The sequence below is a fragment of the Betta splendens genome, chromosome 4, assembly GCF_900634795.4.
Source record: "Betta splendens chromosome 4, fBetSpl5.4, whole genome shotgun sequence".
NCBI lineage: Eukaryota > Metazoa > Chordata > Actinopteri > Anabantiformes > Osphronemidae > Betta > Betta splendens.
The window spans coordinates 10,717,300-10,741,315 of record NC_040884.2 but is presented as its reverse complement, the minus strand read 5'-3'; the positions used below and the strand labels follow the sequence as shown (position 1 = coordinate 10,741,315).

General features: G+C 40.8%; 4 protein-coding genes across 12 annotated transcripts; all 4 read left to right on the top strand.

Moving 5' to 3' along the window:
• The first annotated feature begins 444 nt into the window (after positions 1–444).
• slc5a5 (solute carrier family 5 member 5) lies at positions 445–8,425 on the top strand. 6 transcript variants are annotated; one of them, XM_029147515.3, is made up of 17 exons: positions 472–701; positions 1,122–1,295; positions 1,620–2,006; positions 2,207–2,272; positions 2,354–2,405; positions 3,644–3,711; positions 3,801–3,955; positions 4,055–4,195; positions 4,681–4,810; positions 5,244–5,332; positions 5,448–5,560; positions 5,656–5,726; positions 5,911–5,997; positions 6,231–6,421; positions 6,559–6,656; positions 6,820–6,902; positions 7,355–8,425. In XM_029147515.3, the coding sequence occupies exons 3-17, from the start codon at positions 1,653–1,655 to the stop codon at positions 7,442–7,444; spliced, it is 1,788 nt and encodes a 595-aa protein (XP_029003348.1). In that variant the 5' UTR covers positions 472–701; positions 1,122–1,295; positions 1,620–1,652; the 3' UTR covers positions 7,445–8,425. The 6 variants fall into 6 exon arrangements, 3 of the variants coding, with proteins under 3 accessions (XP_029003348.1, XP_029003350.1, XP_029003347.1); XM_029147517.3 differs by lacking the exon at positions 1,122–1,295; XM_029147514.3 differs by lacking the exon at positions 472–701 and having other exon boundaries at positions 766–1,295.
• A 131-nt stretch (positions 8,426–8,556) lies between these two features.
• Positions 8,557–14,255, top strand: cluap1 (clusterin associated protein 1). Of its 2 annotated transcripts, none has more exons than XM_029147521.3 (13): positions 8,557–8,983; positions 10,384–10,449; positions 10,549–10,660; positions 10,792–10,876; positions 10,980–11,159; positions 11,490–11,585; positions 11,692–11,775; positions 11,881–12,014; positions 12,341–12,482; positions 12,702–12,774; positions 12,862–12,972; positions 13,143–13,192; positions 13,933–14,255. In XM_029147521.3, exons 2-13 carry the CDS (start codon positions 10,428–10,430, stop codon positions 14,116–14,118), a joined length of 1,275 nt encoding a protein of 424 aa, XP_029003354.1. In that variant the 5' UTR covers positions 8,557–8,983; positions 10,384–10,427; the 3' UTR covers positions 14,119–14,255. The 2 variants fall into 2 exon arrangements, with proteins under 2 accessions (XP_029003354.1, XP_029003353.1); XM_029147520.3 differs by lacking the exon at positions 8,557–8,983 and adding an exon at positions 9,820–9,959.
• Positions 14,256–14,509: 254 nt separating this feature from the next.
• Positions 14,510–16,628, top strand: ccdc124 (coiled-coil domain containing 124). 2 transcript variants are annotated; one of them, XM_029147524.3, is made up of 5 exons: positions 14,510–14,655; positions 15,292–15,463; positions 15,557–15,752; positions 15,870–15,975; positions 16,096–16,628. In XM_029147524.3, the coding sequence occupies exons 2-5, from the start codon at positions 15,305–15,307 to the stop codon at positions 16,298–16,300; spliced, it is 666 nt and encodes a 221-aa protein (XP_029003357.1). In that variant the 5' UTR covers positions 14,510–14,655; positions 15,292–15,304; the 3' UTR covers positions 16,301–16,628. The 2 variants fall into 2 exon arrangements, with proteins under 2 accessions (XP_029003357.1, XP_029003355.1); XM_029147522.2 differs by having other exon boundaries at positions 14,511–14,655; positions 15,297–15,463.
• Positions 16,629–16,778: 150 nt separating this feature from the next.
• kcnn1b (potassium intermediate/small conductance calcium-activated channel, subfamily N, member 1b) lies at positions 16,779–23,875 on the top strand. Of its 2 annotated transcripts, XM_029146355.3 has the most exons (9): positions 16,779–18,296; positions 18,900–20,438; positions 20,757–20,852; positions 21,002–21,420; positions 21,497–21,638; positions 21,755–21,865; positions 22,141–22,268; positions 22,462–22,531; positions 22,746–23,875. In XM_029146355.3, exons 2-9 carry the CDS (start codon positions 18,915–18,917, stop codon positions 23,031–23,033), a joined length of 2,778 nt encoding a protein of 925 aa, XP_029002188.1. In that variant the 5' UTR covers positions 16,779–18,296; positions 18,900–18,914; the 3' UTR covers positions 23,034–23,875. The 2 variants fall into 2 exon arrangements, with proteins under 2 accessions (XP_029002188.1, XP_055363798.1); XM_055507823.1 differs by lacking the exon at positions 22,746–23,875 and having other exon boundaries at positions 22,416–22,531.
• The last annotated feature ends 141 nt before the right edge of the window (positions 23,876–24,016 follow it).

The following is a 24,016-nucleotide window of genomic DNA, read 5'->3' as shown; positions in this document are numbered from 1 at the left end:
ATAATTTGACACGTCACATATATATGTTAATTACACATTATTATATATGTATAAGTCTTTGACAGCTTGATACCCATTTTTGTCACAACTGATAATTTATTGTTTTGTTTTTAGTTTGTAAAATAGTTTGAACTTTAAAATAAAGTTCATAATTAATCTATGTAAATTTAAATTACTAATGAGACAGTTATTAAGCCACATGGTAAAAACTAAATGTTTTATAAAAGTATAGGTTTCCAAAATATTTTTATTTCTATTTTGTATAACTCGTAATATGCTCGTTTTTTTTATTATGCATTATGTTTCCCCGTAGGAAAAATAGCAAAACAGCACTTTGAACCAATAGCTGAACACTACTAGTAAAGTTTTCTACTAAATCTCTGTCTCTCTCTTTGTCCCTTTCTATCTCCCGTCGTTGATCAGCTCAGCTCCTGAAGCAACCCGTGTTAATAATGTGCTGCAGGGAGCTGCTTTCAGCGGGTCGCAGATCAGTTTAAAGCCCTCTCTGCTTTGTTGTGTGTCACTGCGCACCGTACGCACCTGAGGAGCTTTTCAACGAGGGGTTTCACCCCCGTGTGCGCACGCGTCGCGCACTCACGCGAGCAGGTTGCGTTAAAGGCGCTATTTTGACGGGCGGTGAAGAAGAGCTGTCTGCACATCCCTCTTCTACCAAGGTGCTGAGAGGACGCACTGACACTGAGGTGAGTTTGAACTTTGTCGTGTTTTGAAAAACGAATGAGGATTTTTCTGCAATTCTTCTAACTCTGTCTTCAAAGTCGGGCACATGTAGCTTTGACCATGTTATCCCAGTGGAGATTTAGATTTCTAAATTTAAGCTACATCAATTCCACACCTGTAATAAATAAGGTGCCTGTAAAGTAAAGTGAATCCCAGTGGAGATGTTCAAAGTGTTCAGAGGGACTTTCTTTGTGATGGAGATATCTGTCTTAACCAGCACAGTGAAAGTTTTGCTATTTTAATGAATTTGTTGTTACTGTTTAACAGTGGAAATATTTTTAAATGAGAAGCCAGTGATTTAATTTCATGAAATCAAAAGTGTTCTATGATAAATAAGTATTTTAAAGTTTCTTCTTAATTAGCATAGTGTTGTCTTCTCTCAGTCCGCCTCCTCATCGGCTCGTGAGAAAGCATCAGGCGTTACCACACTGGAGTTTTATGACATGGCATTTTTCAGCGGTGCCGCTCCACAGACTGAGAGTTGCGATGGCAGTGTTCTGTAAGATCGGGTTTTGTAACATGCCACTAAACTAACTGGGCCAGGAAAGGAAGGGAAGGTAAAGGATGAAACCTACTGTAGCATCTACTTACAACCACCTTCAGAACAAATATTTGATGATTTTGCTAATGTGAATGGAAACATGTTTATTAACCCTCAAGGTAATACATAATGCAAACATTTGCTGTCATATATTGTCAATGAGAAGAACTCTAGTGTGTTTACCATCAAGAAAAATCAAAAACCATCAAAAAATTATATTATCCAATTCTTTTGTATACATGCTGTACAATGACAATTAAGGCTATTCTATTTCTAACATCACCTACAGATGTCACATGTCGCTGTAAGGTCACTAATTAACTGTATTTGACTTTGACAGATTCGCCAAACAACTCAATTGAGCTACGAAAGCATGTCTGCCAGTGTCCAGCCCAGACCTGCCTTCGTCCTGGCTGACTATGCCATCTTTGCTGCCATGCTGTTCACCTCCATGGCCATAGGCATTTTCCACGCTCTGAAGAAGCAGGGAAGCGCCAGCACCGACGACTTCTTCACCGGAGGTCGGAACCTCCCAGCCGTCCCTGTGGGGCTGTCGCTCTGCGCCAGCTTCATGTCAGCAGTGCAGGTTCTGGGTGTTCCTTCTGAGGTTTACCGCTATGGCTTTAAATTCCTTTATATGTGCCTTGGACAGAGCATTAACTCCCTGCTCACAGCTTACCTCTTCCTGCCAGTTTTCTTTCGACTGGGCATCACCAGCACCAATCAGGTATGTATGAGCTGCAATGGCATCAACAGGTGGAGCATGACTTCTAATCAAAATAGAAATAGGGACAGAATTACACGTGCAAAATGTTGAAATGCACCTGTGGGTCATCAAATGTGTTGAATATAAGAGGTGAGGAAGGACGAGAGATGTGTGCAGAGATGCTTTGTCATGTAATAACTCCAGCTGCCTACATGTCACAGTATCTGAAGATGAGGTTTGGCAGAGGGATGCAGCTGCTGGGAAGCATTCAGTTTATCGTGGCAACGGTGAGACAGACATCGTTTTTCATCACTGTTTTGTTGAAGTACAAATTTGTGTGGTATTTACATGCGTTTCCCTTCTCACAGCTGCTTTACACAGGGATAGTTATCTATGCACCAGCCCTGATCCTCAACCAAGGTAGGAGGCATCACCTGTTAAAGGTTTATAGTAAAATGTTTTTTTTAAATATATTTTTTACAGTACATTTTCTCCAAATGAATGACACTGCGTTTGACTAGGCAAAGATGTCACACACTGGAATGTTTAACAATGTGAGATTGGTTAAAACAAATTAAAAGATGAGTATCAGAACTGTGACTGCCACTTTGTAGCAGGCCGAGTCATGGAATGTTTAAGGACCAAAATAGAACAGTAAATGACTGACGTGTGAAAAGAAAAACCTTATATTACAAATAAACATAATTAAATTAAAAGCACTCCCCTACACAAAAGACAGAACTCCAAGGACTGGGAGGACAACAATATAACAGGACAATACAGGGCTCACAGGACTGAACAGAGCTGACCCAAAAAGCAAGGAGTACATGACCTGATGTGGAGGAGCAAACAGCCTGCCTGGTGACATGGACAGACTAGCATCAGGCCAGTGAATGGGGTGGATTATTAGAGCAGAGCGGAGGGGAAGGCGCAGGTGAGTCAGTGCTGGTTACAGGTGGCAGAGGATCAGGGAGGAGGTGTGGCCAGAGTCAGAGGTATGAACAGAGGGGCATCAAGAGAAAGGGGCAGGGACGGGCCTAGAGTCCTTATAAGGGTTGTACAAAGGTGAAAGAAGCAAACCACACAGTTTGAAAACAGGATGCGTGTAGTGAAATTAATTGTGATATGAAAGTGTTGAATAGGTGTGAAACCTGAAACACACTGAACTGGGGCTGGAATGAATTTTCTTTAGAAACAAGCTAATTATTGCAAACTAGTACTGGATTTAACAAGCTAAATCATAATTACGTGTGCAATGCCTGAGGTTATTAAATTCATAAAACATCATTTGGGTAAATTGGCACTTAACTGGCAGTGCCCTGCGATGGACTGGCGACCCGTCCAGGGTGTACCCTGCTTCTCGCCCACAGCCTGCTGGGTTAGGCTCCAGCAGCCCCGCGACCCTGCATATGGGAAGAAGCGGCTTGGACAATGGATGGATGGATGGATGAGTGGATGGATGGATGGATGAGTGGATGGATGGATGGATGGATGGATGGATGGATGGATGGATGGATGGATGGATGGATGGATGGATGGATGGATGGATGGATGGCAGTGCCGCACAGAGAACAAAGCCTTACATTATGTTTTCCGATAAGAATATTCCGATTTAATTGGTGATTAACAAGAACAGTTGTACAATTTTTAAATTTCAGCCACTGGACTCAACATGTGGGTGTCGTTGTTTTCTACTGGGACCATTTGCACCCTGTATACCACACTGGTAAGAACAGCTGTATCAACACGTTGGTCCACTGTAATCCTGTGTTCTTACGCTGCAGTTGTGCAGCTCTCACGCTTTCTGTGTCACAGGGCGGAATCAAAGCTGTGATCTGGACCGACGTGTTCCAGATCATCGTCATGCTGTCGGGCTTCATGGCCATCTTCATACATGGCACAATTCTAGTTGGCGGTCCCGCACTGGTGCTAGAGATTGCCAAGAACGGATCCCGTATTAATTTTGATGAGTAATAACATTTTTATTTTTAGACAATGGGTTCAAGATGGAAGAAGATGACTGTGAAGAGGCGAATAAAGCACCACTGATTCGCTTCTTTTTCTGTCAGCTTTGACCTGAACCCGCTGCGGCGTTACACCTTCTGGAGCCTGTCTGTGGGCGGTTCATTGGTCTGGCTGTCCATGTACGGGGTGAACCAAGCACAGGTCCAGCGCTACATCTCCTGCAGATCTGAGAAAGAAGCCCAGTTGTGAGTGGAGACCTACAGCTCAGCCGCGAGCCTGCGCTCTAAAACCTGTCAGTGAAACACCAAAATCCCCGCTAAGGCTTGTGGTGGTGAAACTAGCCATTACAACAGTAAAGTGTGTTCAGAAAGAATTACTGATTTTCTCTTTCAAGGCTGAAGTTGGTGCTGTTTTGTCTGGACAACAGAATCATTGTTCACAGAATCTTATGAAACCTGGGGCTTTTCACAACATGCAGTTTGGGGCTTTTTAAACTGTTTGCACACAGTCTTTGCACACAGTCTCACAACCATGGGTGTAGACTTGTTGTTAGGGGTACAACTTTTAGGACTAGTCAAATTTTAGACTGACTTGCAAAGCATAATGTAATATTTAACAATTTTGATTATTTAGGTTTTAACACAGTCATAAGTCACCAGGGCTGCACAAGAAACACAGTGGAACAATAGCGTTGGATTATTACCATAATCACATTTGCTTCTGATTACAGCGCGCTGCTTGTGAACCAGATCGGTTTGTGCCTCATTGTGAGCACTGCAGGAACCTGTGGCATCGTTATGTTCGCTTACTACATCAGCTGTGATCCACTGGCGTCTGGGAGAATATCGGCCCCTGATCTGGTACAACAACACAGAAAAGCCTTGCTCGATAGATAGATGATGTTACTGGAGCCTCTGGCTTTGAAATGGTCTGACCCAGACTGAAAGAATCCTAACATGGATTAAAGCTCAACCTCAGCTGTCTGTGAGCACTTACAGTGTGCACTAAATGAACACAGGTCAGCCTTCAAGCAGAGCACGGCGTGTTTGATAGTGATGGGAACCTCACTGGTCAGGGATCTTCCACTAGTTCAAGGCGCTGAAGGTCTGCGTCAGTGACACAAGACCAAAAATGCTCCAAAACAGTATTTTTTCTTTATTCAGTCTGACGGTAAAATCATGATACCGACGGCTCGCTACTGCCATATTAAAATATAAGCATAGCATTGACAAGAAGCAAAGTTTTATTTGTTTAAGTCTGTATTCTTCCTTCCACATGTCTTGTCTGATGCAGTACATGCCGTACTTCGTGTTGGACATATTCGAAAGGCTCCCAGGTTTATCGGGTCTCTTCCTCGCCTGCGCGTACAGTGGGACTCTGAGGTATTTGAATGCTGGTTTTCCTAAAACTAAACACAGCTCACTAAAGGTAAAATGGTAGACTTTGATGATACCTCTGTTTCTGTATTCGCCCGTGCCTGAAGCTTGTTTTTTACAGCACAGCATCTACGAGTATCAACGCCATGGCTGCAGTAACTATGGAGGATCTGTTGCAACCCTGTCTGATCCACATGAGCCAGAGGAAGCTGATCATGGTGTCCAAGGGACTGTGTAAGTGGATTATCATCACATTCCTGATGATTATGTCAAAACGTCACATTGAGATACTTTGCACAGTTAATAACCACAGTCTGTTTCTCTCTAAGCCTTCCTATATGGGGTCGGTTGTATCACAGTAGCTGCTCTTGCCTCCCTCCTGGATTGGGGAGTCCTTCAGGTATAAAACTTCAATTTGAATTTAATATTAACCAAAAAAAAAAACTATTTCTGTTCAATTTTTTCCCTCTAATAACCCATTTTATAGTGAATTATAGCACACACTTTAGTTTGTACCAAAATAATAAATATTTAGGTAATGAAGTATCAGTTGTGTTTCCAGAACCTCCTTTGTCTCTTCTCAGGGATCATTCACAGTCATGGGTGTCGTCAGTGGTCCATTACTAGGCGTATTCATTTTGGGCATGTTTGTGCCAGCAACAAACCGACTGGTGAGAGACTCCTCCTCCACTTCTTACTCTGCGTGTGTTGTTGGTACAGAAATTTACCTGACCTGACTGGAAAAGCTGAGTGAAACGCTGTCTTGCCCAATTATTACTTAAATTCAAGTTAATCAGATCTAATATTTATTATGCTTTGTATTTTTCACTTTATTTACAGTCTCGCTTGTTTATGAAAAGTTGTTTTTTTTTACTTGACCTGCGGCCCTTTCCCTGTGTCACAGGGGGTGTTCTCTGGAATACTAGTGGGTTTCTGCGTTTCCTTTTGGCTGGCTGTTGGTTCAACTCTGTACCCACCCAGTGCGGAGGCGATGGGGGTCCTGCCCAGCGACTCAGGACAGTGTGACAACAACACTCTCCTGAACAGCAGCACTAACCGGGATCACTTCATCCAGCTTCACCCAGATTTCCAGGGGTCAGTGCTCAACAAGGTTTTCATTCTGGCTTTAACTGTAAGATGCAGCTTTATTGTTCGATGTAGTAAAAGCAAAGAACTATACAAATATCTATTTTCACATCTATTTCATTTTCATTTACCTTTTCCAAAACCAGGGGCCTGCATAAATTCTACTCCATATCCTACCTCTATTTTGGTGCCATGGCAACGAGTTCTGTCGTGGTAGTTGGGCTAATAGTGAGCTATGCAACAGGTGAAAAAACTGACCATGCACTGCTGCTGTGTTTGTTTGGTGAATATTAAATGTACTGACACACCTCCAGTTTCAGTCATTTTGGCATTAAGTGAAATTCTCTATGAAAAGTGTACTGAGTCAGAACCGTGTTATACTGAACACACTGTTTCTCTACACACAGGCCCAACGAAGAGGAGATGTATTAAAAAGGGTTTGTTGTGGTGGGACTTGAATAACGATGTGAAGGTTCCAGCAAAGCGCAAGGTGAGTACAGTGGCGCATGATTAGATGGTAAACACCTCTTATTTTGTGAATTATGATCTACATAGTAAACAAATCTAGTAGTAAGCTGTTGTGTCTGTATCTGCAATTCTTGGAGAAAGTAAGAAAAAAATTCGTATTTTTGACATTCCAGTTTTCCAGTCAGATGTTTTTGAGGAGTCTTTTTTCACAAGTTGTGGGACTGAATGAAGGCTTTTCCTCTTTTATTGCTTTTAAAGGGCTGTTTTAGACATTTACTTTCAGCTACATGGTCTCAAATTGATAACAGCAAAATACAGAAGTCCAGTCTAGATATGATAGTGTAAATGGGTAAAATGGAGATCTCCAAATGCATTAAGTGACGTTGTGTGTGTATGTGTGTCGATGGCACAGAGCATGCCTGGGTTGATTACCGTTTTCTCTATTTTCATACTGGCCTTTTGACTTTCCTGCAGGGAAACCACATAACAGATAAACCACACCTTGTACGTTTGAGCAACCTGCATGAAGATGACACACACGAGAAAGAAGAACTATCAGACTAGACAACGCAAGAAGTGAAGCAAAGTGCAGTGGGGTTGTGGGTTTCTTGAAAAAGCATACACTTACTGTAACTACAGGCTTGAATGAAACTACAAGGCAAGAGAGTCTCAGTTTGAATATATTGTAAAACAGCTGAGGTTGATCCCAATGGGCACTGATAAAGTCATGGAACGTTCACCTATTTTAATCCCTTTAGATGTGATTTTGAATGTCCAAACATCCTTTTCTTCACTTCTGGGGAGTTTAATTAAACCTGCAACCCAGAACTCAGCCTTAAGCTTGTTTACTGCTATATACTCAATACTTTGCATATGCACTCACAAGTTACACATGCAGCCTAAGGCTCTTTATTGAGTGTGCAACTTACTACAAGACGACAACTTGTGTCCCTGAGATATAAAAATGAAAGAAGCTTTTTAACACCACACATGGAGCTACTGGAAATTTAAAAAAAATTGTAATTGTAAAATGAAATTAACAGGTTTAATAATATGTCAAGAAACGTAGAGGCTGCACTCAAATACCATCAGCCCTTATCAGAAATTCCTCTTGCATTGAAACATTCTTTCATTAGAAAGAGTTAGCTGCAAAAATGCACACCTGCTTTTCAACCACTGTTAATAGATAAGTGACGGCAGGTTGAGGTGAAGCCAGTCAGGTCTTTGTGTGTTTTTGAACAGCTTTCTCATTTTACACTGGGGTTGTTTGTGTAATTAATTTAATGGAGGAAGCTATGTGTTTGACATACAGCTTTGTAACTAGTAATATTTATTGGTGTTGCTTTATTTAGTAGCCTTTGGCCTTTTGCTTCTGTTAAGAGTGTGCTGTATTTGCACATACTGCAGTCGCATCATTTTGGTAGTTTTCTTCTACACTGTTCTACCAACAAAATTTGAGTTATATGTCATATTATATTATTCTGTTTGTGGCAAATACACTGCTTAAAATAAATCTCCAGTTTATTGGAATCTGGCTATCATAGATATATGGCGTCTTGCAAGCTTTTTCCTTCGGTGGGTTTGATTTAGCAGTTTTGTTTTATTAAATTACATTATGAGGAGGTGAGAGGAGCTAAGAATCAGTTCTTGACTGTGCTAAACTACAGATTATATTAATTACAAAGAAATTCCCATTTTCAGTCATACACAGCAGTTCAATTGTTTTGGTTGATCTGTAAAATTTAGAAGCTGAAACGTCCTACAGCTAGAGTTTGTAATATTTGAAATATTCTCCAATAACATTTAACGTGTTTATAGTTAATTTTAAGTCTACGTGCACTTTAGTAAAGCACAATATAATATATTTACAATCTATATCTAGACTGAAAGATTCGAACTGACCTTTCAGATAAGGATGGTCCTAAAACGTTTAACTTAATTTAACTGAGCCAGACACCAGAGCAGTAAACTGTCCTTGTACAAAACATCTCCAGTTTCCTTCCGTCTCTCAATAATCTCACTGTGGCCTAACGTTTCATCACAGCGTGTAAACGCCGTTCTGGTGACACCTGCTGTATAATGAACACATCCACTGCAGCACATGTAAGTACAGGAGCAGCCATGTCACGTGATCGTCGTTTATTGCATTGCTTTCATCTTTCTCTAACTCGCGGTGTACAAAACTAAACATTCCCGTTCACACGTTCCAACTTGCAGTATCAATGTGCGAGTCTTTGAATGAGACATTGTGCTTCCGCGCACCGCGGCCCTGACGCGCTCGTCCGGTGAGTCACCACTCATCCGCGGCCCTGTTGGAGTCCTCGTCGGCGACAGCGCAGTCCAGCCGCTGGACGCCGGGCAGAGCCAGGTCCCTTTCGTTAAGCTTCTCCAGAAACGACGAGAGCAGCCGCTTGTTTAAATGGTCCGTCAGGGTCCTCTCCTCCTCCACCCGCTCCTTGGCCACGCGTCTGCCCGACCCCACTTCCTCCACCTCCGTGTCCGCGCGCAGCTGCGCAGGAGCCGAGCGCTGGTTCAAGGACAAGCCGTTCGACAGCTCGCCTTCCCGGGACCGCGGTTCCGACCCGCTGCCGGCGTCCGCCGCGGACTCAGTCTCCATCCGTGATATTAATGTCGTTTGCAGCGCAGCATTCTCCAGCTCTTTCAGGCGCTTACTGTGGAGGCCACATCCAGAAGATTCATTTTCAGTCGGACAATTGTTGTGAGACGTCTCCGCGGTTTGCTCCATCGTGCTCTGCGTCCACAGAACAAGTCTGCTGCGCAGCTTGAACGGTGTCGCCGCCACGCGACCGTCGGCTACGCTGCACCATAAGCACAAATCTTAAAATATTTAGATCCACTCAAATTTGACCTTACACGTGAGAATATACCGCCGATGCGCCGTAGAACCTTCTTCAGCTTCGAAATATCTATATAATTTAATTGTTTATATAACCTAGAGCCATTTGTGAATTTTGACCGTGTTAAGCTTCCGTAGATGAAGAATTGGTTTCCATAGCTACCAACTGTGAGGCGAACGAACGCCTAGTTCAGATACAGCAAAGAGAAAAACCATCATCAGGTTCGTGAATGTGATTTGTTGCGTCTTATCTTTAGGGATCAAGTCATTAGGAAAAACTCTGTCCAACTAACTTGTTAAATCCAGGTGACTCTAATCGTTTGTGCTAACGTCCAGCTATTTCCAAGCTAGCTATACATTGTTAGCTTAGCTGGCATAGTTAGCTAGCTAGTTTACGTTAATTCACCCCGATGTTCTTAATAGCTGCTCAAACGTGGTTTATCTAAAACAATCCACTACAGATCAAAATTTACCACAGTGTTGTGGAGGACGTTCAATATAGACGCTATGGTTTAGCTCCAAATCCACTGTATTGTTAAATAATTACCAGCCAAATCAGTATATCTAGGTTACACACAAGTTGAATGGAATGCGCATTGGTCTATAATGTTAAAGTTCAGTCTACTTTTCTATTTGCCTGCAACAGGGGGAACCAGCACACGTTTTGTGGTACAATTCCCACAGGTCATAATGTCCTACAGAGACTTAAGAAGTAGGTGATGCTCCAAGTTGTGTAAAAAACACATTACACGAAACACCCAAATGAGAGCTTTGGTTTATGTTTGTGTAATGCTGGCATCTTTTTTGGAAGATTTCACAGAAATGATGAGGGCTTTGGGCTACCCTCGGTTAATATCTATGGAGAACTTCAGGACACCCAACTTCTCTTTAGTGGCAGAAATACTCATATGGCTTGTAAAGAGGTATGTTTAAGATCCATAGAAAGTTTTGGTGTGTGGAACAGCTTCCTGCTTTCATGCTTTGTTTTCTGTGTTAAACAGTGAAATTTCTTTTTTCTGCTTTTTACCTTTGCCTATTTCTCTGTTGCATCAAGATATGAGCCTCACATGGATATTCCCACAGATGTGGATATGGAGTCAGACAGAATATTTTTCATCAAGGCTGTGGCTCAGTTCATGGTGACATCTATCTTATCTTTATACAGAACATACAGTTTATTTTTACTTTATGTTGGTTTGTTGTATTGCTGCTTGTCTAAACCACTTTCGCACATAATTACAGGCAACAAAAGCTCATATTAAGTTGAACACCAAGCATCTTTACCAGGCTGATGGCTATGCAGTGAAGGAGATGCTAAAGGTGACCTCAGTACTATACAGTGCTATGAAGACCAAGCAGATGGCCCTGGAAGACCAAGTTGAGGAGGACAACAGCAAATTTAAGTTTGACATCAGCTCTCGGGTGAGATACAATTTACTGTGCAATGTTGTTTATCTTTGCCTATTTTCAGTCACTGAGTTAAGTCAGAGAGACAGCACTGAATACAAGAATAAATTGGGACTAAAAAAATTGATTGTGCAATTTCAAAGATGTGAGATGTGATGTGACGAGAGAGTGAAATGACCTAGAAACAGACCTAAGCTGCCAATTATGTTGGTTAAGATTCTCAGTTACCCAGGTAAGATTTTCTTAAGGTTGAGTAATAGCAACTGGATCTATAAAGTCCAGATGCCATGATTCCTCTTCCAGTATGCTGCCAATTCTGACTCCATCTGTCTTTTTCCCCTTTAGATTTCAGACCTTAAAGCGGCTCGGCAGCTAGCATCAGAGGTTACACTCAAAGGTGCATCTTTGTATGATTTACTGGGAAAAGAGGTGGACCTCAGGGTGAGAGGAAACACACTGACAAACAATTCCCTACATCTTCAGTCTTTAAATCACTGATAATCACAGTGATGCAGATGATACATGAGATGTTGTAATGCTCCCATAGGAGATGAGAACTGCGGCTATTGCCAGACCTTTGGAGATTAATGAGACTGAAAAGGCCCTGAGGTCTGCCATTAAGGAGGTTTTGGTCAGTATTTAGTCTGGAAAACTTCATTTTTATTACTTACAGGTCTTATTTTTATATATAAAAGTGTGCTGACTTTGCCCTATGTCTTTTGTGTTTATTGTTAAGGAAAGTGTGGAAAAGACTAATGAGATGGTAAATAATGTTGTGTCTGATGCGACCAGTCTGGATGCCAAGATAGAAAAGAAGAAGCAGGAACTTGAAAGGAATCAGAAAAGGCTCCAGACTCTGCAGAGTGTCAGGTCAGTTTGCATCTCAACAGTCCTTATAGAGAGGGTTTGCTCAGTCCCATAGCGAAAGTGAGCCTCTTTCACACATGCACTCCCGACCTTGTCATTAGATCACCTTCTGACGTTGCATTGAGTTGTTAATCCACACATGCAGCCCTTAAACAGACATTACTCATGTATTCCCAAGGCCCATTTGCCTTATTGACAATAAAGTAGCAACATACATGTTGTATCCCCCCATGCCCCAGTCACATGATATAATAAACATAATTAACACACCAGAGCTGGTCTAAATGTGATGATAACTTCTTGTCTCGTTTTCCTTCTTTATGCTTTAGGCCAGCATTTATGGATGAGTATGAGAAGATTGAAGAAGAGCTACAGAAGCAATATGAAACCTATGTGGAGAAATTTAGGAACCTTTGTTTCTTGGAGTCACAGCTGGATGAATATCACAGACTGGAGCAGGAGAGATTCGAGGTGATGCTTTATAAAATGACGTCCTATAAAACCATTTGTATAAAGCACATCTATATTTTGCTGAGCCATATTGGCACTTCTTGGTGCTGATTAGCATAACCAAAATGTTCTGCTAATGAAAGAAATTTACTTTAAACAGTAAAATTAATGTGGCTTTTGCATTCAGCAGATGTTTGAAAAATGTGAGAAATATCTGTTTGAATATTTGTCTGGTTTCAGGAAGCAGAAAACACACTGAGGATGATGCAGCACAAAATAAGAGAGGAGGAGAGGGATCTGATGAGGAGTTCCTGTGAGACATGCACTCTCACATACCATAAACAAATCACACCAATCCTTTTTTTCTGTATTATTGCCTATTCATAAACATTTTCTTCAGTGAAAGATGAGGACTCTGACATGGATGTCCCAGAGGACGAAGGTTCAGGGAGTGACATGGAAGAGTCTCGACCTCCAAAGCCACGGCCCACACGCAATAACCTCATGGCAGGTCTGCAAGCAAAGATATCATGCATTAATTGTTGTAGTTGTAGACAGCAACATGTTTATAAACTTTAAATCACTTCATCTATCAATTTACATCTTGTTTTTTTATGTCAAATGTTCTGAGGATTCTAAACATTTTTTATGTATGCTGAGTATTACTTCTTTTTTCCTTAGGAAGAGGAGCTCGATTCATCGGGAGCATGCAGGGTGGTGACAGTGATGAGGTTAGTACATTCAAAGCTGCACCCATTTAAAACTCTCTTTCTTCCTCCCACTTCTCATTTAATTTGCTTAAATTTTCTAATGACAGGACCTATAGATCACACTGTGTGTAATGTTTAGCCAAATTCTTTTTTTAGTTTTGTATTATTTGGATTTCTATCTTCTACTCTTTTTCTCTATTTCACCTTTCTGTGTGTTTACTTGCATTTTAAGTGCACTTTAGCTATTTCCAGAAGTTCAGTTCATCGTGACAAAAAAACAAGGAAAGTAAAGGTTTGTGCGGGATCTATTGTAGTTGCATTAATGTTCATCTGTGTTTTGACAATAAAAATCCATCCTCCAACTCTGACACAGTGAAGATAACTTATTAAAAATATTTGTGTTGTCATAGGGGCTGTAATGTGGTGATATTATTGCTCTTAATCTATTAAATTATATAACTTATATGGAGGTAGGAAAATATTTTTTTGTCTTCTACAATACATTCCAAACTAAAGATGTCAAAGTGTTGGGTGGATTTTTCCTTAAAATGAGGAAAGTAGTCAGCTGGTTCCAGATGTACAGGTAATAGATTGCTGTGATTAAAGTTACACTGTCCAGTTGTAATTAGGATGTGCCTGTGCCTACAGTGGTTAGTAGCTAAAAGAAAATGTTTGTATAGCAACCATTTGATTGTATCCTGGTGATGAACATGCACTTTCTGTTACAGCTATGAATAACTTTTCTCATCTGTTTTTTTAAGACTGAAGACAGTGAGATTGATGTGGACGATGAGGAAGAGGAAGATGACGAAGGCAAGGAGGAAGAAGAGGAGGAAGAGGAAAGCAAGGATTTGGAGGATGACACATTAGATGGACCAGTGTCCAGAGCACGTCCTGTCAGGGGCATAAGATCCCCTCTGCTGGAGGAGAGTGACAATGACTTCTGAATGAAAATGACATGTGCATATGTTCTCCAGTTGTTTTGTGAGCTACATAATGTTAATATCATGTAAAATGAAAATGTACAAAATGTGTAAATGTTATTTTTATAAACTGTTTATAACAATTAAAACCGGAAGTAATATTTCTTCTGCATCTATTAATTGATTTAAGAATACAACAGCATTAAGAACTTTTGTATTTCTGCGAGACACATTTTGTCTTTGGCAAAAACAATATTATAATAAAAAAACAACTCTTGTAAATGTATGTACATGAATCAACAGATAGAAAAGACAGGGTTGACTCTCGCCAAAACAACGACATGAAACTCATTGACGAAGACAAATAAAACTGCGAAGGTGTCGTCTGAGACTGTGATATACTGTAAAACTAAGTAGCCTTGAAACACACTGAACTGGTGACAGGCAATGGGGATACATACGTCATCAGTGCGCGCCCAGGTTTCAGAGGAGGTAGCAGATGCCTCTTCGAAACAACAGCCAACAGTCGTCTAGTTACGACCTGTTTTTCCTCTCATACTGGTATGAAACCATCTTTATACTTCAACATATGAGAAACGTGACGTTTTTTGTCTTAACGTGATGTCAGGAAAGTCAATACGACTCGTTTTTGAAACGAACCAGTCTTTTTTGTCAGGCTAACATCAGTTAGCTAAAGCTAACGAGCTACAATAAAAATAACTGCAGTGGTTTGTACAATTTTAAAGAATACATTTGTTTCTCGAGTAAAGAAACAAATATAAATGAAACAAATCCTCTCAGTTTCTGTTTCTTTAAGCTGTGTGTATTCATGTTTTTTTCAAACTGATGCTCAGTCGTGAAATATCTGTAACAGGAGTATTTGATTTGCGTTACTTTTCATGCTGTACGATAATACATTTATTGCATTATTATTAAACATTTTTCGTCCTTTTAAAAAGCTGCAAAATGTGCGCATCACCAGTCTTCCATGTTGAATAAGCTTAGCTTGGTCAGCATAGAAAATGAAATGAACAATAATCATTAACACGTTTACCAATTGAAAGTAGGCTAGAACTAAATAGAACTATGTTGTTTGGTAACTAATGTTCAACAGTAGGATATATTTTAACAACAGTCTTTGTTAATCTCTTGTCAACCAACTGTCATTGGTTTTGTTTTTCTGGCTCCCCTCTGAAGAGCAGCTGTTGAGATGCCAAAAAAATTCCAGGGCGAGAACTCAAAGGCTGCCACAGCCAGAGCCCGCAAAGCTGAGGCCAAGGCAGTAGCAGATGCTCGGAAAAAGCAGGAGGAGGAGGATGCGCTGTGGCAGGAAACTGACAAACATGTACTCAAAAAAGAGCAGCGAAAGGTGAGCTGATAGAAGTCAGGTTCATTTTATTATGAGGTTGGACTTCACTTTTTGCGAACGCAATGTTTTGATTTGTATTTTTTGCTGGGGCAGGATGACAAAGAAAAGAGGAGGGTGGAAGTGTTGGAGAGGAAAAAAGAAACCCAGCGGCTTCTGGATGAGGAAAATGCCACACTAAAAGGCAAAGCCCAGAAGGAGGCTGCAGCTGGAGGAAAAGTCACGCGTGCTCAAATCAAGGAGATGCTTCAGAATGAGCAGCAGCAGCAGCAGGAACAACTTAAACCAAAAGGTAGAAATGTTTGTAAAATTGAATGAATCAGAATAAAATTAATTGTTTTAGGACTGAGCATGGAAAATGCTATAAGAATAATAATTGTTTGTGTTTGAAATTTTAATTTTTTCACAGAAAAGAGTCATCTGGAAACTCCATTGGAGGAGAATGTGAACAGAATTGTCCCTGATGAAGGAACTTTGGAAGCAAGAACAATAGAAGATGCTATTTCTGTGCTCAGGTGCCCCATCCTGTTGTCTTTCAGATTTCTGCAGAGTTGGCTTAAAATTAATAGCAGAGAATATAAAAGAACATCACACGAAAATGCTAACAACATTTTTCCCATTTACCTGTCTTTTAGCGTTGGGCCAGAAGACATGGACCGCCACCCAGAGCGTAGGATGAAAGCAGCGTTTGCTGCATACGAGGAAGTCAACATGCCTCGTCTAAAACAGGAGAACCCCAACATGAGGTTGTCACAGCTAAAGCAAGTGTTAAAGAAAGAGTGGACAAAGGCACCAGAAAACCCTCTGAACCAGCGCTTCAGTGCTTACAACACCAAGTGAACATACTCTTTCCCCCCATAGCGCCATTTGAAAACTTTCTGCATATGCACATTGGAGACTTTCATTGGAATATAATTTCATCTACATTGGGAGTTGCACCTGTGCCTGCCCAGAAACAAGTCTCCTCCTCTTGTCATTCACAACATAGGAATACTTAATTTTCCCTTATCAAATGTCACAATTGATCATCTTGTCTGTGCACATGGCCTCTAATGAGACATCTCTGCATCTAATAACTTTAGGTTTAACTTTTTTTTCTAGCACTTATGGGGAGGTGGGAGCCAGATGTTTTGAGAGTAACTTATTAAAGTTCCCTGCTCAATCATCATCTCTTGTTGCTTTTCTCTTGATATGAAGAGGAACATACAACATTTATGAAAATTCAAAGGTACAACTGCTTCTGTCGTTATTTGAGATGAAGGTCAAATTTTAGTTTCTGACCATAGTTTCTGTCCAAGTTAGAGGTTGCTCATCAGGCACCATAGTTGGTACCTGTGCCAGCCACAGGTACCAAAAGTTTTGTTTTCTTGGGGATCTAACCAGTGTCTTTTTAAGGTGCTTTGAAAAGGCTATTGTCATATCTGTGCAGACTTGCTCCAGACATAAAGACAGGTTTTGAGTTCTTTGACCCTTAGCCAATGTCAAGGATCCAGACAGTAGTTAGGAGAGAGTAAAATGCTACAGTTATATTTTAAGCCTAGTTGTGCTCAGCTTGTTTTTTTATTTTTATTTTCAGCTACTTGGTTTGTAGACAGCCTCAAATATGTATCTCAATTAAGTACCAGATGGAAATCACTTTATATATTGATAGAGGACCAGTGGCTGCTTTTACCAAACACAAGTGCTGCCACATTATTCCATTATTCTGTCTGCAAGGGATCAGCTTCTGTTAGTGAGAGTAAAACATTAACACCTCAACAAAGTAATGAAGATGCTTTGAACAAAACAAGCGCAAAAGAAATACAAGTCATGGTCCTTTGAAATTTCAAGCTTGAGTCGGCTCAAAACTGTTGCATTGTCTGCAACTAGAAAATGGGAAATATTTTGTTTTGCCTGACATTTCCAGTATCAGTCTGGGTTTTGACTACACACAGTTTTGGTAACACTTGATTTTAAATCACATTGATACTAATTTTTATGGCCCACCGCAGTGTCCTGTGCTACTGGTCACAAAGCTTTTCTCCAGCAAAGCAACATTCATATACTGAGCTGCTGAGCCAGCAAGCTGCAGGCTTTATACAGTAGGTTTGTCTGTTGTTCATGCTGGGACAGAGCACAGTTGGGTGAAGCAGCTAAACGTAAAAGTAAAAGTAACGTAAAAGTAACATAAGCTTAAAGCAAAACAACAAAATAGGTTATCTGTAGTGATCTTTAAGAAATGGACTTAAAGAATTCTAAATATTTGACAAGACCTGGAACAAATATCACTCAGTGTCTCAATGCATTTAACACTAGGTTTAAAAACGGACACCTGTGCCCAGTGTCGTGTCTGTTTAAGAGGAGATAAGAGACTTCTGAAGGCCTTTGAACCACAGAGCTTCAATGACAGCATCCAATGATGTTTTATTTTGCACATTGCATTGTACGCAATTGCTTTCCTTTTTTTCCTAGCAATCAATCAGGCCACTCCTCATTTAAATGGGTTTTCTTTGAGCCTGAATGTGTGATGTTCCACTTTAACACTCTGGTCTGATGTTACAGGGTTTTGTTTTTCCGTGCCCTAACCTGTTGCTGCACCCTCCCACGCCCCGTGCATTTGCATGGCAACCTTTTACCAGGCCAGCTGTTGCTGCCCCTTTTTCTTCATGGTGAATTCTAATCATTACTTTCAAAGGAAAACGTCTCCAAAGCTCCTTTAGTGAGTGTTCCTACTGGCAAGAGACAAGCTGCTGTTCAGCATCCACTCTGCTGCTGTTCTTTGCACTCATCCTCTGACAGTCCTTCTATTCGTAAGCTGCTTCACTAAGTTTGGAGAAATTACATATAGAGAAAGAAGGTAAGAAGCACTTTTACTAATAAAGATTTCGGTGTGTATTTAAAATTACTTTAAAAATCAAATGGTACAAATTGAGGTGCTTGAAGAGCAATATACCTATTGTAAAGAAATATACAGTATTTAGCAGCTTTGTGTTTTAAATAATTTGTGATAGTTCATTAGTCTAAATAAGAAATTATTTTTTTTAAATAAAGATAGTCCCTGATTGGTTACAAAATGTCTTTAAAAACATCAAAATAACAAAATCACCTTCACTACCGTATTTAGCACATTCTAAAATTCTCAGGTACAAATGATGAAAATGTCATTTCTGATTTCCATACACACTAGAAAGAGGAAAGAGTTTGATTGCATCTGCTTTTGAAACATTCCCATTCATTCATGCACTTGGAGACTAAATGAAGCATTGCTTTCATAACCACTATGATTTTAGCTTTGAAAAATAATTGCACAATTAAAAAAACCTTTTGCAGACTTTATGCATACTTTTAAAGTGGATGGAAACATGAAGACCATTTATTTTTTATGTCCTGATTAATCTATATTAATCACACACTTGCTGCACAACTTTGTACCAAAATGATGAGTGTCATTTAATTTCAGCTCAGCAACAACACCATGAGGCTGATTTTAGTGAAACCCACCAATGCGACGCGTCGACTTGACTCAACAGGTGAAGTCTTCCATGATGGCGAGCGTGAGCATTTCACCTCCGGAGGACCTTCCCCACTGACAAACACTCCTGATGGGAAGCAATACTCTGGAAGTTCAGTTGATTCAGCTTCATCCCCACAGCAGACAAGCCTTCAGCATATTTCATCTGCACCTTACCAAAAATCTAATGGCTGCAGTCCTCCACAAGTTACAGCCCAGATGTCGCCACTGGAAACCCAAAACCTGAGCTTTTCACAGCTGAGTGGTGAAGACTGGCTGCTGTTATGTGGCCAGGTTAGCAACATGGGGAATGATTCACCCTCAGTAGAGAGAGTAGAGCCCAAAGAAAAGCATCCAAAGCAAAATGACGGATGCGGTTGCTCCTGTCCTGATGCACTCCAGCATTCAGAGGCTTCAACTCTTCAGCCACAATCACAACATGTTGCAGTCCAAGACTGCGTCTCCAGCGTTTCCAATAAACGTCTTCTATCATCATCATCATCATACAGCAAGCCTTTCTTTCAAAACACCTGCCAAGTTTTACCACAGCAAATAAACCAAAAGGATCCACTGAAACCTGCAACAAACCACCCACAGGATAATTTCATGCCTCAATGCAGTCGCCAAAAAGGTCAAAGAGAGCAGTTGCAACAGCAGACTTGTAATCATTTTAAAGTCAAAGGCAGCATCCAGGCAACCCAACCAAATTTGTTCAACATTCCTCTAAACTCAAATGTCAAATGTCCTGAAGTGCAGAAAACTCCACCTCAACCTGCGGTCAGTGTGAACTGGAGGCAGCTTTTTGGCAAGGAACCGCTTTTAGTTCAGCCGCGCCCAAAGCAAGACTCGCACTGCTCAATAACAGATGATCACACCTGCAAGTCATGTGGAGATTCTTCCATCATCCTTAAGTGCTGTCACCTCCCTTACAACCCTCTGACCCACAGGTCATCCACCCCCGCAGGCAGCAGAAGTGTCCAGTCGTTCTCAGCCAGTCAGTTCAATTCACTAGAGAATCAGGATTTAACTGAGGAGAGAGGGAAACGCCAACAAAGCCAGGTGCATGATTGTGGATTAAAAGTCCCTCCTCCCAGTCACACTCCGCAACCATCGGACATCTCTGAAAGCAGCGACATAGTCAACGGTGATGCGGTGCGACCGCTGAGCAGTTATAGCACTGTCAGATCCAGCCTCACGGATATCAATTCAAGCCAGCAGCCTCTTCAGCTCCTTCACAGTGCAATCCTCGAGGATGCCTTCAGCAAAGTCCTCAGGGAAGACTCAAGCAAGGCCGACAGCGGTACCCTGAGCAGGGAGGATGCCGGTGTACCACAGAAGAAGACCAGAGACATTAGCTATCGGCTGGGCCAGAGAAGAGCTCTGTTTGGGAAGCGCAAACAGCTGAGTGACTACGCCCTGATCTGTGGGATGCTTGGCATTATTGTCATGGTGATTGAGACGGAGCTGTCGAGGGGTTTTTACAGCAAGGTATTGTAAAATCAAAGAAAGTTTACAGTAGCTTCTGTCACATGTCCGGCTCATTAAGAATACATGGAGCAGTTCATCTGTGATCAGTCAATGTTTGCTACAGGCTAAAGTGTCAGACTTTGAATACAACCCTGTGGGCACTAAATTCAACATATACTACATTCATAAAACCTTTAAGGCACATGCTTTTGAGAACATCTCAGCAAGACCTCTTGTGCCTTCTCTTCAAGCAGATGTTCCAACAATTCAAAACTTTACCTGGTCTGTTCACTCATTATTGGTTTGCTAAATGTTGATCTTTATCTCCTTTATTAACAGGACTCCCTCTATTCATATGCGCTGAAGGGCCTGATCAGCCTTTCAACAGCCATTCTTCTTGGACTCATTGTGTTGTACCATGCGAGGGAAATCCAGGTTTGTGGAACATGACTTTTTTATTCATTCTTAACCACACTGGACAGTCTCAGCTATTCTCACATTTTCTTTAGTAAGTGGAACTTGCTCATTTTTATTTTTATTCAACATGAATTAATTCGACCCTAAATCTTTTGTTACTTCCTTAGCTTTTCATGGTGGACAACGGGGCAGATGATTGGAGGATAGCTATGACCTTTGAGCGAATCTTCTTTGTTGCGTTGGAGCTTCTAGTCTGTGCCATCCATCCAATCCCAGGCCGCTACGTGTTCACCTGGACGGCTCGACTGGCGTTCAGCTACACAGCATCGATAGCGGATGCTGATGTCGACATCATTCTTTCTGTGCCGATGTTCCTGCGCCTGTACCTGATTGGTCGGGTCATGCTGCTCCACAGCAAGCTGTTTACAGACGCTTCCTCCAGAAGCATTGGTGCACTTAACAAGATCAATTTTGACACTCGTTTTGTCATGAAGACTCTGATGACCATCTGTCCAGGGACAGTCCTGCTGGTCTTCAGTGTGTCCTGTTGGATTATTGCAGCCTGGACAGTGCGCGTATGTGAAAGGTATTGTCTTTGCACTTTTACTCTTTTTGGCTTCTTTATATCTTTTTTGTGGTGTGATGGTATCATATTTCAACAGGTATCATGACGCACAGGAGCTAACTAGTACCTTTCTTGGAGCAATGTGGTTGATCTCCATCACCTTCCTATCCATCGGCTATGGAGACATGGTTCCTCACACTTATTGCGGAAAAGGTGTTTGCCTGTTAACAGGAATTATGGTAGGATGCATACAATTCAAGCACCAACTAGCCATACAGCTACTGTATAAATCAGGTGTATATACTGATAGACAATTATTAAAATATTCCTCATGCCACACTGCTCTTATCCTCAGGGAGCAGGCTGTACAGCTTTGGTTGTTGCTGTTGTTGCAAGAAAATCTGAACTCACCAGAGCCGAAAAGCACGTTCACAATTTCATGATGGATACACAACTCTACAAAAAGGTTTCCTTCACATTTACTCTTTCTAATACTTTTTTTTTGTTTTTTTTCACTGTGTTTCATAGAGGTATTTTTATTTTTCAAAATGAAATGAAAATTAAAATCTGTGATTTCCTAATAATTTTCCCTGTACTGTTTATACATTTTATTACAATATATTATTTAAATAATAATTTTATTGATTTTGCAGTTATTTGTGGCATTGTTCCTCATCCATCAATCAGTCAAATCCAATAGAACTGTAACTCTCATGTCTCTTCTCTATATTCTTTCCCAAGATAAAAAACACAGCAGCCAATGTGTTAAGGGAGACGTGGCTCATATACAAAAACACCAAGTTGGTCAAAAAGATTGAATATGCCAAAGTTCGCCACCATCAGCGTAAATTTCTACAAGCTATCCACCAGTGAGTATAAGCGTCACCTCCAGAGGGTGCAGAGTAAAGTCATTTAAAGTCTGTTTATAATTACGGTGCAAGGGACTAAAATGTACTTAAATGTTTTTTTTACAATTTAAATCAATCTTAAACTCCTTACTATAATATGTGTTACAGTTTTCGTTAATTTACTGTGGTGACTGTTTGTGATTCTTCAACGTAGACTACGAAAAGTCAAAATGGAGCAAAGGAAACTAATTGACCAAGCAAATACAGTTGCTGATTTGGCCAAGGTTTGTTTATGCATTATCTCTCGCTTTACATTTCATTGTCAATCACAATTATTTACCTTAAATGCAATGCGTTTAATGTTTTTTTTTTGAAGGAGTTGCTCAAACAGGCCATGGCTTTACTGTGTGGGAATTTTTGTTATCTTTTAAGCTAGGTTCTTCACAGTGATTATCTGTAAAATCAGGTGTGGTGAACTGTGCTCCCTGTTGCTTACAGACTCAGAACATGATGTATGATCTGGTGGTGGAGCTGCAGCATCGCAGCGAGGAACTGAATAGGAGGATTGTGGCTCTTGAAGAAAAACTGGACTCCATTCTTCACAGTGTGCAATCACTGCCTGTTGTGCTTTCTCAAGCAGTAACAAAGCTACAGAGGGATTTCCTGGATGATCTGGCATGTCGTGTCCACTTCCTGTCATCTTCCCTGAGCTCTGAATGCTGCTCGGCCCCTGTCAGGCAGCTCTGTCCAGGATCCACTCCGCTAGGGACCTCATACAACTTGTAGGCCTTTCACAGGGTGCTACACATTCACACGGTTAAACACATCTACGCCTGGCAGATAAAGCTACAGTCCCATGCTGAGCATTTCAAAAGAGAGGGGAGGTGCTTTAATTGGGTGATACAGACGAGAGGATTACTCCATTCACTCTGCTCATAGTTTGCCAGTGAGTTCAGGAAGATCTACAGCTACACTACTCGTGACCATGTTAAACTACACAAATAAAACCAGAACAGTACTATGATAGAATAATGTGCCTGTGCTGCTTCACTTTTAAACATTGTCATCTGATGTTATTGACTTATTTTAGAGCAATTTATTATTATTAGTCACTCTGTGATTTTTTGAGAGATGGTATTTGCTTAGGTAGATAAGCAAAACTTAGGTGCCTGTTCAAGAGATTATTTTATGTGATGTTTTGCTATTAATATAGTTTCATTTAAAGGTGTGCCTGTGCATTTCAAAGTAATATATTCAATATAAATGATTAAATTGTCGTGTGCAATTAATATTATATTATATTATTATTTTAGTTTTATTATAATTTTCTTTGTTATTATTATTGTGTGTCTTAAGTGTCTTATTCATTACACAAAATTAAATGTATATTTATGTAATTTATGAAGCAAATATATTGTAGACTCACTTTTTCAAGTCATTATTTTGGCATGTTGTTTTAACTTAAGAGACAGTATGGGAACATTGTTTAAATCTCTATGTGGTTCCACATCCAGGTTTACCATTTGGGGTCTATAGGTTTAAAGAACTTTAACGTATTCTGACACCTGCTGAAACTAGAGACATGCCAGGTCCCTAGTCATCGCCAGTTATGGCGCCTTGAAATCTCGCGATAAGATCTCCGGGTTCTGGGCTGCACCCACGAGAATGTAGTTTCGCGCGCTGAGGGTAAGCGCCACTCCCATTTTAGATTGACAATCCTGTCAGCTAATGAACTCGATAGTTGTAGGGACAAACAGCCAATACTGTGG